A 14,360-nucleotide genomic window follows, 5' to 3' on the forward strand; every position below is an offset into this window, starting at 1 on the left:
AGAGCTCCTGTCTTGGATCAAGCAAGCTCCATTTTCAAATAGCACAGAATAGCCAGAGTTGAGAAGTTGGCCGACACTTAGCAAGTTGTGAGACAACCTTGGCACATACTGCACATCACATAAGAGCTTGGTGTTGCCTTGCTCAGTTCTGATTGCAATCGTGCCTCTTCCTTCTACTTCAAGTTGCTTTCCATCTCCTAGTCTCACTTTGGTCTTTGCTGTTTCATCCAAGGTCCTGAATATTGACTTGGCACTTGACATGTGGTTTGAGCACCCACTGTCTACATACCACACTCCACCTTTATCATCATTGTTTGATGTATGTTGTGCCAAGATCAGCTTCTCTTCTTGCTCCACAAAGTTGGATTTTTTATCACATCCTTTCTGTTCATCCTCCTCTTTCTTCCAGCAACTAGCCTCTTTATGTCCAGGCTTCTTGTAATAGTAGCATTTGAATGAGCCCTTGTAATTTTAGGAAGATTGATCCCTTTCCTCATTACTCTACCCTCTTCCATAGCCTCTCCCTCTGGAGCCTCTACCTCGGCCTCTGCCTGAACTTTGCTTTGCTCTCTCCTTGTTTGAATACTCTCCTTTTGCTTGAAAAGCCTTCTCTTCTTTCTTGTCATCACCTTTGCATATTCTTTCTTCATGTGAATGAAGAGAGCCTTTCAATTCATCAAAGGTATATGTTTCCATATCCTTTGATTCCTCAATTGTTGCCACCATGTGATCATATTTCTTTGTGAGGCTTCTTAGCACCTTACTCACAACCTGGCTTTCCTTGATCTCTTCACCCAAGGTTCTCATCTGTTGAACTGTGCTAGATATCCTTGACAAACATTCTTGCATGTTCTCATTTTCCTTCATCTGGAATGACTCAAATTCTCTTCTTAGAGATTGTAATCTTACATTGACCACTTTCATGTCTCCGGCATATTCTTGGTTGAGAATACGCCATGCTTCTTTTGCTGTAGAAGCTACTACAATGCGTGGAAACACCTCATCATCAAGAGCTTGTTGGATGATGAAGAGTGCTTTTGAATCTTTCTTTCTTTTCTCCCTTAAGGCTTGGTCTGGCTCCTCAGTTCCATCGTCTTCAAACCCACTCTCATCACTGCTCCATAGCTCTTGTGACTTGAAGAGAGTTTTCATTTTTAGACTCCAAAAATGAAAATTAATACCTTTGAAGATAGGCAACTGATTTAGTGAGTTTCCATTCCCATTGTTTTTCTGCATGGTGACCACCTTTGTGTTTAATTTCTTACACGAAAACACTCAAAATCAACCCAGGAATTGCTCTCAAGCTCTAATACCAAATGTTTTAATTAGAGGGATAAGATAACGATTTTGAGATACAAATCAATGAGGAAATCAACGTTCTTCTCTCTATTAAACTTCAATACATAACAATGCTTAAATAAACTCAACTAACTTGATCAACTGACTCCACTTTCCACGACTAACATCACCTAAGGAAGTGGCATAAAACTGACTCAAACTGACGCACATGTTCACCTAAAAAATAGCTAAAAACTAGCAACAGACTTGACCAAATCTTCCTACAGTTCAGCTAACAAATGCTGACTTATTCGTTGCTTAATACATGGACATTTAGAGCCTTGAATTATATTGCAACATTCTTTTTCTTTTCACAATGTTTTGGTTATTCTTTTAATTATTTTCGAGAGGTAAAATTGTAGGTACGATTACGATTCTCTTATGCTTTCTGTTGTCATGTTGAGAGCAATAGTTTATAAACTTTTGTAAGAGAAGAAGCTCAGATGCTTTGTGTGTATCGAACACAGATATCACATCACAATATCCACTCATCATTAATGGTTGATTCCACTTCAACTACAACTCCTTCAAACGACATGGTATCATGCTATTTCCAATGAACGGCTTGGCTACTCACTATGCTTCCTTCATTCTTAGTCTCACCTTTTCCTTCCTTTTTTCCCCTTTCTTATTTTTATTTTGGACGTTGTTCTTTCGTTTCCGAAGGCCACCTTGTACCATTGGTGGTTGATTAAAGCCAAAAATGACTTCCAAGGAAAGTGTTTACTTGGAACTTTTATATAATTAAAGGCATGAAGCTTTGCAAAAGATGAAGGGGAAGATTCAACAATTGAGAAGAGATGCTTGGCAATGGAGGCGAAACCCCCTCAAGGTACATTCAATTTCACGATCATCACATTTTTCAGTGTTCTTCTCCGCTCTCTCTCTCTCTCTCCCACTCTCTCTCTCTCTTTATACCTTCATTCGTATCCAATTTTATGATTACGATTCAGCTGTGGAAGCCTAATGCAATCATGCATGGTGTTGCATCTTGTATTCTTCTTTTCCAATGACTTTCTTTTTAATAATAATTATTATTATTTTGTGTTCGTAAGGTATGAATTGTTGAGCATGGTGAAGAATAACTCCAATTCAATAGGGAAAATGGTAATTGAGGAGCAAAATGCTTTTGATATCAAAATGGATACGAGGTTTTGGCACATTGTCTTTGATTTTTATTTTGTTTGTGGCAAGGAATCAAGGGGATGCCAAGATGATGGTCTTGTTTTCTTTGTCTGAAAATTGGTATGTCTTTCTTAACTTCAATTTTTTCCGGTTGATTTGTTCTTAATATTTGATCGCATTGAGTAATAATGATTCAATAGTTACTATCTTTAAGCTATCTTTTTTGGTTGTAAAGTTGTATTGGAAGCAATATTGCTGATCCTTTTAGAAGTTTTGTTTTCCTATAGCGTTTCCATGGTTCTGGTTCCAACAATAAAATTGATCCTTATTTTGTACGCAGGTGGGCGCCTAAGGTAAATTTAGCTTTAAAATCTAGTTAAGCTCTCTTATACACGTGGGCATACTCAATATATATATTATGGGTGTTGCTGAAGTTCAAATGGTATCTAGTGCTTGTTCTCAATGTTATGCACACTAAATACTAAATTGTTTTCCTTTTTCCTTTCATTACTGATGTGAATAGAGAATGCTCTTGTTCTTCAAGAAAGATTATTGAAAATTTAAATCATTTTAATTCATAATTTTTCAGTTAGGAAAATTGTTGCATCATTACAGTCCTATGACTTCCTTACAAATAGACAAGTTTTGTTTGATTAACAAATGAAGTGAGCCCAATTTCTATCACATGCTCTGGACAGGGTAGTAGTATGTATATGCACTACTACAAAAAGCGGATTTAACATCGGTGTGTTAACATCGATTGTTAAAAAAACTGATGTTAACATATGCGCGGTGGCATAATTGTAAATACCGTGTATACGTTAACATCGGTTTTGTGAAAAACCGATGTTAACGAAGTTCATTAACATCGGTTATTGGAGAACCGATGTTAACATTTATTAGTAACATCGGTTTTTAAATAACCGATGTTAACATATGTTTATTAACATCGGGTTTTTAGAAAACCGATGTTAACGTTTGTTATGTTAACATCATTTTGTTAACATCGGGTTTTTTTAAAAACCGATGTTGAAGTTATATTTTAAAAAATATGGTGAGCCCTAAGAAGCTGGCACTCTGTGTCTTCTTCTCCATCTAAGCTTTCGCGCTGTCTTCTTCTTCTAATCTCCGTCTAGCGAAACCGTCCCTGTGTGCATCTGAGCATCGTGTTCGTCGCACTCGAGCATCGTCACAAGTCTCTGCTTCTTCTCCTTCGCCGCCATACCTAGGTATGTTTCGTCTCCTTCGCGTTGTCTTGTCCTTCTCTCTGTCTTCTTCTCCATCTAAGCTTTCTTGCTCTCTTTGTTCTCCATCTACCTTGAAGTTGTATGTTCTCCATCTGACCATCATTTTGTCTAAGGTCGAGCATTGTGTTCGTCGCACTCGAGCATCGTCAGAAGTTTGTGCTTCTTCTCCTTCGCCACCTCACGTAGGTATGTTTGGTCTAATCCTGTATAAATATTTGATTGCATTCATGTATCGCACACTTAGTGAACTAAACATGGCTAGGGTTTCTCATATTTAACTCGAGCATCGTGACAACTTTGTGCTTCTTCTCCTTAGTGAAGTTTCCCTTACCCTTATTGTGTTCTTCTAACAGTTTAAGAGTTAACGCCTATTATTGGAGTTTAACAGTTTCCCTTACCCTTATTGTGTTCTTGTAACAGTTTAAGAGTTAACGCCTATTATTGGAGTTTAACAGTTTCCCTTACCCTTATTGTGTTCTTGTAACAGTTTAAGAGGTTAAGAGTTAACGCCTCCTAGTTCCTAAAACCTTCCTTAAGATTAGAGGACCATTGGTTAAAATGAAGAGTAAAATCCTTGTCCATTGCTTTGATCCACGACCATTTTTTTTTGAACCGCCAAGAATAAATATATTAATAGATAAGAGTACCAGGGGTACTACATGAAACACAGGAGAAGAAACTCCTGAAAGGATACAAAAAACTTGACCCCCTCGTGAGGAAACCCACAAACCCCTCCCTACAAAGCAAACTTAAACAAAAACTAAGGACATTGCTGAGGACCAGTAGTGAAAGGAGCACATAAATTCTTTTCCCACCCCTTGAGCCAAGTCCAAGTGAGGAAAATAGAATTATCTATCAACTTATGAATATCAAACGCCTGATTGTGAAACACCAAGTCATTTCTGGATTGCCAGATTGACTTTGTAGCAGCCAACCACCAAGTCTTCCTTCTTCTAGTAATATTCTTTCCTCCAGTTGTAGTTGAGGTGTGAAGAAAATTAGCCATGGGACTATTATGTAGAACTGTGCCTTCCTTAACCCAAGTGAAGAATTCCCACCACAGTGGCAGCACTTTATCGCAAGTGAAGAACAAATAGGATGCAGTTTCGGGTTGAGTTTGACATTAGAGGGCATAGGTCATTGTCAAGCTGGATTTGTCTCCTAGAAAGATTATCCTTAGTAGGGAGTCTATCCCAGAGCAGCCTCCAAGCAAAAGACAGAACCTTAGGGGGGACTTTAAGATCCCAAAGCTGGTGAAAACCCGAATCTTGATCTTCCAAAAGCTGCTCTGCTTTAATGAGGTTGTAGGCTGATTTAGTAGAGAAGATGCCATTAGGTTTAGCTCCCCACAGCCAGGTATCTTTCAGGGTACCACAAATTCTGATAGCAGCAATAGTCTTTAAGAAAGTTGATGCTACCCCCATCTCGCTATCAAATAGATTACGTCTCCAAGAGAAATTCCATTCCCACCCATGCTCGGAAAAGTACCCCATGTCTTCAACAGAATGCAATCTTTGGGAAGAGATTTGGTATAATTCTGAGAATCGTTCTTTAAACGGTACCCCACCATCAGCCCAAGGCAGCTAGAGAGAGAGAAAAAATAGAGAAAGAGAATGATAGTAAGGGAGAAGTTCATTTATGTTCCAAATTTCAGTGACATGATTGATTCATTGATTAAATTCCAAGCAGCATGGCTAAAAGCTTTTGAGTTCTGCCCTTAATTGTTTTTTATTCTTCTGTATTTTATACTTGTTTTTTCTATAGTTCATTTCATCATCATTGTAACTATAGCTGCCCATTATAAAATAGCTTAGACAATCTAGGTCTGCTGCTTCTGAACCTTTTATTTATCCTGAAGTAGTTTAATTTTTTTTTATTTGTGTTCAAATAGTGAAGAGTGAAGACTGAAGTTGTTCTGTCAGACTCGTTGATTTTCCTTTCATTTCGACGGAAGCCTAAGCAATACACTGCCACTGAATTGTCAGTAAGAAAAATTGGTCATGAAACACACACACACACACACACACACAAACCCTAATGACACACACACACACACACACGTATGATAGAAACACACAGACACACACTGATGACACACACACACACACACACACACATCATACAAAGACACACACACAAGTTTGATAACAAATTTGTTGAATTATACATGCAGAAATTTGTTCAGTTCTGACTTGTTAGCTGTGACAAGGTAGCTGGCCTCTTCATAAGGTACTTATCTAAGTTTAACTTAAATTCTACTGCAGTGGTGATGACCTACTAATATTAGTGAAAACAAATTTGCCTACTGTACCTTAGTTAATTTGTTCACAGTTGTAAAAAATGAATTGATTTTAACTTGAGTTATTTGTATTTTAAGTTTTCAAATATGCTTGCATGATTGTTTTTTTTTTTTTTTGCACTGCAAAAATCTGAAGATGGAAGTCTGTCTCCATTCCATTTAACCAACACCAAGTGTGGAATAGATACTACCTTATGCACCACTTTTTAAGGAATTTTGAAGAATGACAGTAGGTAGATAGGAAGGGCTGTTAGGAATATCCTGCCTCCCATAGAGAGACATCTCTGCTTCCATTTGGCTACCTTAGATTCAAACTTGCTGATGACAGGCTGCCAAACATCCCAGCTTTTAGAGGTGGACCCTACTGGAATTCCAAGGTAAGAAAAAGGAAATTCCAGCTGGCCACAATTAAGGTAGCTAGCTGCTTCCCTGCACCAGTCCAAAGATTTACCCAAGCACCCAAATTGGCTTTTAGCATAGTTAATCTTGAGTCCTGAAACCAACTCGAAAATTCTGAGGATAGATTTCATGACTCTAACATTAGCTGTAGTTGCAGTTCCAAAAAACAGTGTATCATCTGCATACTGCAAGATGTTAATCTCCTCCTTTTGCCTCCCCACTTTATAGCTGTTGAAAAGGTTTTTGGAGACAGTTGTCCTCATCAAACCGGTGAGTCCCTCAGCTACTATATTAAATAGGAAAGGTGCAAGGGGATCTCCTTGCCTCAGTCCCCTCTCAGGCACAAATTCTCTAGTAGTGCTGCCATTGATCAAAATTGATATAGTTGCACTAGAAAGGCATCCATGGATCCATTTTCCCCATCTTTCACAAAATCCCATCCTCATCATCATATAGTTTAGGAATCCCCAAGAAACTGAGTCATAAGCTTTTTCAAAGTCAAGTTTGAAAACCATGCAGGGGTTATTTTTGAATTTAGCTTCAGCTAAGACCTCATTAGCTATCATTACACCATGGAGGATATCTCTGCCTTTGAGGAAAGCAATTTGCACAGAACTGTATCTTTCAAGTGACTTTGGATAGGGTAAGCACTAATCTCATCCAAGAAAGCCACAGCTACTCCCTCCTCATGTTCAAATAGGTGTCTCCTCCATTTCAAATCCCATCTCCAAATATTCTGGTAGAAGCTACCCATGGTTGAAATAAGATCATTTTGCTGCTTACTAATGGTGAAGAGCTGAGGGTATTTGTGATCCAGACGGCAGCCCTCTCCTAGCCAATTGTCTTTCCAAAATCGAATTTTATCCCCACAACCTGCCTTCCACACCAGATTTTGATGAATAATCTTGAAGTCATTGTGCTGATATATCTTCCTGAGATCTCTCCACCAATGGGAGTCCCAGCAATGGACTCTGCCATTCTGCAAGGCTGGCCATTCCCCATACTTTGAATTTATAACCCTGACCCAGAACTGATTTTGCTTAGAATGTAATTCCCAAATCCATCTTCCCATGAGAGCAGCATTAAATTTGATCAGATTTTTTATTCCCAAACCGCCTTCCTTCTTGTGAAGACAAATTTCATCCCATTTGACCCAAGGAATCTTCTTTTGATCATGCCCCCCACCCCCACATAAAATTCCTTTGCAGAGAAACCAGTCTATCAGCTATTCTTTGGGGTAACTTAAAGAAGGATAATAGATAGATTGGTAAAGCGTTCAAAACAAAATTTATCACATTAACCCTGCCAGCCATAGATAAGCTTTTCTGGTTCCATTTAGTGAGTTTAGCTTCAAATTTGCTGATCAAAGGCTCCCATACCACCTGATTTGAGGATCTGACCCCAATGGGGATGCCCAAGTAGTGGAAGGGAATCCCCATCTGCCTACAGTTCAGAAAGTGAGCAGCTTCTTGAGACCAGTTAACATAATCTCCAAAAATTCCGAATTGACTCTTAGCATAGTTGATTTTCAGACTAGAGGCCATCTCAAAGCCTCTAAGCATTGCCTTCAAAACAATAACATTTTCCAAGGAAGCTTGACCAATGAAAATAGTATCATCAGCGTATTGGAGAATATTAATAGGCTCTTTTCGTTTTCCAACCAAGTAGCTACGGTACAGATTTTTTACAATGGCCTGTCTCATCATTCCAATGAGACCTTCCCCCACTAAGTTAAACAACAAAGGGGCTAGAGGGTCCCCTTGTCTCAGACCTCGAGTAGGAGCGAATTCTTTAGTCGGACTACCATTAACTAAAATGGAAATAGATGTTGATTGAAGGCAGGCAGCAATCCATTGTCTCCATTTAGTACAGAATCCTAGTCTTGACAGCATGTAGTCCAAGAAAGACCAAGATACTGTATCATAGGCCTTTTCAAAATCCACTTTAAAGACCATAACTGGCTGCTTTGTCTTCATAGCTTCCTCCACCACCTCATTAAGGATCATAATTCCATGAAGGATATGTCTATCCTTTATGAAGGCTGATTGCCTTTCATCAACAATACCCGAAATAACGGTCCTCAACCTGTTTGCCAAAAGCTTGGATATGACTTTGTACATGCAGCCGATGAGAGAAATAGGCCTGTAGTCATTTAAGGATTGAGGATGATTTGATTTAGGGATAAGGGCCATGAAGGAAGCATTGCTGCCTCTAGGAAAGCTTCCATGGCAGTGGAACTCATCCACAAATCTCCTGAATTCAGGTCTCAGAATCTTCCAAAAAGCCTTAATAAAGTTGAAATTAAAACCATCGGGACCCGGGCATCTATCACCACCACAACTCCAAACAGCATCTTTAATCTCTTGATCAGAAAAAGGGGCAATGAGTCCCTCTCTTTGATTCTGATCAATGGAGTGGAAGAAAACCCCATCAAGGGTGGGTCTGAAACTCTTATCTTCAGAAAATCTATGAAGGAAGAAATTAAAAGCTTCATTCTTAATTCGGTCAGGCTGTTGAACCCAATTCCCATCAATGAAGAGACCCTGAAGAGCATTATAGTTTCTTCTGACATTTATAGCTTTGTGAAAATAAGTTGTATTACTATCACCTTCCTTAATCCATTTATCTCTAGATTTTTGTCTCAGCAGGGATTCATAAGCATTTGAAACCTCCCACAGCTCTTGTTGCAGTAATTTCTTGACTTTGACCTCCTCTTGAGATAAAACTCTATCACCAGCTGTAGTTTCCAAGTCATTAAGCTTCTGTCTCAAATTCTGGATTCGACTAACATTGATATCAGCAATATCTTTACTCCATTGTTTGATGGTATTTTTAAGATTTCTCAGCTTGTTTTTAAGGACAATGCCCCCCCATCCACCCTGCTGATCCTTAGACCAAGACTCCTGCACCAGCTTTTGATATCCTTTTTGGTTGAGCCACAAGTCCAGCACCCTAAAGGGCTTAGGGCCCCAATCAACCAGTTTAGTTTTCAAAATTACAAGGCAATGGTCAGAGTAATCTCTGTGGAGAACATGCTGGGATGAGTCAGGCCATAGGGCTAGCCATTGATCTGACACTAGGAATCTGTCAAGTCTGCTCTTGACAGAACCTAGGAGTGATTATAAAATAGAAAAACTAAGATGAATTTAATTGAAATTACTGCTTTGTTATCATTCTTGATGGATGTTCTAGCATTCATGAGTATTGACTTTGGTTTAATGGCTTCCATTTCTTACTATATGATTAAATCCTGCTCTGATATTGGATGACCATTGGTTGAAATGAATACCAAAATCTTCTCCAAATGTGTCAGCCATGTCCATGACCATTGGTTTTTTTTTCAGGTTATCACAGACTACTTTTAATTGACATTGTTGTTGAAGGTCGTTCGGGTTATAGCAACTCCAGGTACGTACGTAGGAACTAGCATGTATATACTGCTATTTCATTTAAAATATTATATAGTGGTGTTTGCTTTAAAATGTTATATACTGGTGTTTGATGTAAAATGTTGCATACTGGTTTCAATGAATGAGGAATTGAGTCCCTTAGGAAATGAATTGTTTTTTTGGAAGGCATAAAATATATATATTATTAAAATGATCAAAGCAGTACAAGTGGTACTGGAATAAAAGAAATACAAGCACCTCTGGTGCTGCCCTCCAAAAAACCCCAAGCTAGTTAGAGCAACCCACCAAAAAATCAGAAGATTCCTGTGATGCCATATAATGCTAGTTAGAGCAACCCACCAAGCACTCCATCTACTCTGATTTGTGTTTGTCCCAAACCCAACACAAAATTGAACAAAATGATTTAATGGGGAGGCTGGAAGGGGTCCTACAGCCTTGATTCATCCCATTGATTCCCACCACATATTTATTGTCCTTTTACAATTAAAGAAGAGATGCCCCACTTCCTCCTGCCTTTGGCCACAGAGTGGGCAACCAGCATCTTGAATATCCACATGTCTCCTTAACAGATTCCCTTTGGTGGGGAGCCTGTCTTTAAGAAGTCTCCAAATGAAAACTGCTGTCCTTGGGGGTATATTCAGATTCCAAATTAGTTTAGAAAACCTGTCTTGTGAACCGGAATCATTTAGCTTCAGCATTAGGCTATAAGCTGACTTGGTGGAGTACACACCGTTAGGTTCAGCTTTCCACATCATAATGTCCTTCACATTTCTCTGAATACATATAGATGTAATGTCTTCCATAAAGCTCACAGCCAAGTCATGTTCATGATCAAAAAGATTTCTCCTCCACTGCAAATCCCATCTCCAATTGTCCTGGGAGAAATTACCCATCATTGAAATGAGGTTGTGTTGCTGACTGCTTATCATGAAAAGTTGGTTGTATTGATGTTTAAGAGTGCATTCGCCTACCCATCTGTCATGCTAGAAATCAATTCTGTCACCACAACCTATCTTCCAAACCATGTTTTGATGAAAAATGTTGTGCTGAGACTGGTGGTAAATCTTCCTCAGATCCTTCCACCAATTGGAAAATCCCATTTTATCTCTTCGAAGCTGGAACTCCTTCCATCCACCATATTTGGAGTTAATAATTCTGGCCCATAGCTGCTTTTGTTCAGAAGCTAGGGCCCATTTCCATTTTCCCAGTTGGGATACCCAAATAATAGAAAGGGGTTTCTATTTGTCTGCAGTTCAGAAGTTGGGCTGCCTCATTTGCCTAGTTGACCATCCCTCCAATAATCCCAAACTGACTTTTGGCATAGTTGATCTTTAATCCAGAAGCCAATTCAAAACCTCACAGCAAAGCCTTCAAAACTAGAACATTCTCCCAAAGAGCCTCTCCCTCAAAAGTCGTGTCGTCAGCATATTGCAAAATATTAGTGGGCTCCTTATTCTTCCCAACCAAGTAGCTTCTATATATTTTTTTTTGGAAGGCAAAATTAGATATATATTAATATATGTAAAAACAGTACAAGTGGTACTGGATATAGGAAATACAAGGCACCATTGGTGCTGCCCTCCGAAAAGCCCAAGCTACCCCGCCTAAAAAGGTTATCCCATACAGGTTTAACCAAAGGAATCCGAGATGTTGGAAGACCAATGGTTAAAACTAATGTTGTAACCTTTTTGTCTAGCCTTTAACCAAGACCATATTGAGAACATAGCATCTTCCATGACCTTCTGCGGCTCGAAAGGTTTGTTCTGGAATATGAGGAAGTTCCTATGCTTCCATATAGTACTTGTCAACGCAACCCACCATCCACAGCAAGTACTATGATTTCTCTCAGCTCCAAAACCATCACAAAACTGAAGAAAATGGTCCACTGGAGAGACTGATAGAGGTCCCATAGCCTGAATCCAGCTCATGGACTCCCACCAAAGCCCTAGTATCTTCTTGCAATTGAAAAATAGATGCCCCACCTCCTCTTGCACATAACCACATAAAGGACAAGCAGTATCCTGAATGTTCACCCCTCTCCTTGAAAGATTAGCTCTAGTGGGGAGTCTGCAACTTAAAAGCTTCCAAGTGAAAACTGCATGTTTTGGAGGGATTTTCATATTCCAAAGTAACTGTGATGTTCTCCTATCCAAGGTTGGTGAAGAAGGAGTTATCAGTAGATTATAGGCAGACTTAGTGGTATACAGCCCACTAGGGTCAGCTTTCCATAACATAACATCTTTAACATATCTCTGAATGTACATGGAATTGATCTCCTCCATAAAATTCACAGCTTGATCACTCTCATAATCAAACAGATTCCTCCGCCACTTGAGATTCCAACTCCACCTGTCTTGGTCAAAAGTCCCCATCATAGAAATGAGATCATCTTACTGTTCATTGATGAGAAACAACTGATTGTATTTCTGTTGGAGAGTAAAATCCTCCCCTATCCACTTGTCTTTCCAGAAATAAACTTTATCCACACAACCCACGTTCCATCTCATGCAATGCTGAAAAATGCTCTGCCCATCATAATGATACAACTTTCTTAGATCCCTCCACCAACCAGAATGTCTTCCTTGAGCCCGAGCAGACTTCAAGGCCTCCCAACCTCCATACTTAGAATTGATAATCCTAACCCAAAGCTGTTGGTGATCAGAAGCTAAGGCCCAAATCCATTTGCCCAACAAAGTTGTATTAAATTTTGCTATGTCTTTTATCCCTAGGCCCCCCTCACACTTGGGAAGACAGACGATGTCCCATTTCACCCAAGGAATTTTTTTATTATCTTGGTCTCCTCCCCACAGAAAGTTCCTCTGCAACTTTACCAATCTGTTTATTACCTTTTGAGGGATCTTGAAGAATGACAGGAGGTATATAGGCAGAGCATTAACAACTGAATTGATTAGAGTGATCTTCCCTCCCATGGATATGTTTTTCTGGGCCCATTTAGATAGCTTAGCCTCACATTTTTTAATTAAAGGCTCCCAGACTATACTGCTTGATGATTTAACCCCTATAGGAATATCCCAAGTAGCTGAAAGGGGTTTCTAAAAGACTGCAATTCAAGGTTTGAGCTGCTGCATTGATCCAATTAACATCTCCCCCTATAACTCCAAACTGGCTCTTGGCATAATTAATCCTCAAGCCTGATACCATTTTGAAACCTCTCAGCAAAGCCTTAAAAACCACAACATTATCCCAATAACAATGGGGCTAAAGGGTCCCCTTGCCTCAAGCCCCTAGAAGGGACAAACTCCTTTGAGGGACTGCCATTAACTAAAACTGATATGGTTGCTGTTGTGAGACATGCTGAAATCCATTGTCTCCACTTTGGACAAAATCCCATTCTTTGCAGCATATAGTCAAGAAAGGACCATGAGACTGGATCGTAAGCCTTTTCGAAGTCCACCTTGAATACCATAACCGGCTTCTTACATCTGCAAGCTTCCTCTATCACCTCATTGAGGATTAAGGTTCCATGCAGAATGTGTCTTTCTTTGATGAAGGCTGTCTGTCTCTCATCAATAAGAGCAGATATAACTAGCTTCAGTCTATTTGCTAGTAACTTGGCTATGACCTTGTACATACAGCCAATAAAGGAGATTGGTCTATAGTCATCAAAAGTCTGAGGGTGATTAATTTTGGGAATTAGAGCCAGGAATGAAGCATTGCTGCCTTTAGGGAAGCAACCATGGACATGAAACTCATCTACAAATCTTCTGAAGTCAGATTTTACCACCTCCCAAAATTCTTTAATGAAATTGAAGTTAAAACCATCCGGTCCAGGGCATTTCTCCCCACCACAGCTCCACACTGCATCTTTGATTTCCTGGTCTGAGAAAGGAGCAATCAGAATTTGTCTCTACCTCTGATTAATTGAGGAGAAATTAACTCCATCAAGGGTAGGTCTGATATTGTGCATTTCAGTGAATCTATTTTGGAAAAAGCTCACAGCTTCATTCTTAACTGCAATGGGGTCGTGAACCCATACACCAGCAATGAGAATTCCATGCAAACTATTATAACTTCTTCTGAAATTTATGACTTTATGGAAATATGCTGAGTTGCAGTCCCCTTGTTTCAACCATCTTTCTCTAGATTTCTGTCTTAAAAGGGATTCAAAAGCATTTGAGGCCTCCCACAGTTGTTGTAAGGAAACAGAAAACCTTCTGCAGTGCTTATTTTTCCACCCACATTTTTTTTATCAGCCAAGGCAAATCCCGATGCTATGTTAGACGACCAATAGCTGTAGGTGAAGGCAAAGTCCTTGTCAAAGTTCTCCAGTCATCTTTTTTTGTGAATCTGAATACAGCTGCCTGCAACATCATTACGGAAACAATATGCTATCTCAAGCTCTCTGTCAAACAAGTGTCTTCTCCATTTAAATTTCCACTCCCACCCTTTTTCCACCCACATACTGCAGATGCTGCAGAATTTGTGCCTTAAATAAGCTGCAGTGCTTATTTTTGTAAAAGTTACAGTGCTCGTACATAACTTCAATTAATTTGAATCTGCTTTGCAAATGCTGCAGAATTT

The 14,360-nt window shown here is 39.3% G+C and overlaps 1 protein-coding gene across 1 annotated transcript; it reads right to left on the reverse strand.

Annotated features, from left to right (window-relative positions):
- Positions 1-11,446: 11,446 nt before the first annotated feature.
- On the reverse strand, positions 11,447-12,190 carry LOC102668453 (uncharacterized). The gene has a single exon (XM_006606592.1). It carries the CDS (start codon positions 12,188-12,190, stop codon positions 11,447-11,449), a length of 744 nt encoding a protein of 247 aa, XP_006606655.1.
- Positions 12,191-14,360: the final 2,170 nt, after the last annotated feature.

This window comes from Glycine max, chromosome 20 (assembly GCF_000004515.6).
Source record: "Glycine max cultivar Williams 82 chromosome 20, Glycine_max_v4.0, whole genome shotgun sequence".
NCBI lineage: Eukaryota > Viridiplantae > Streptophyta > Magnoliopsida > Fabales > Fabaceae > Glycine > Glycine max.

Coding starts and splice junctions, on each gene's coding strand:
- LOC102668453 (XM_006606592.1), bottom strand. CDS start 12,190: ATGGGGACTTTTGACCAAGACAGGTGGAGTTGGAATCTCAAGTGGCGG.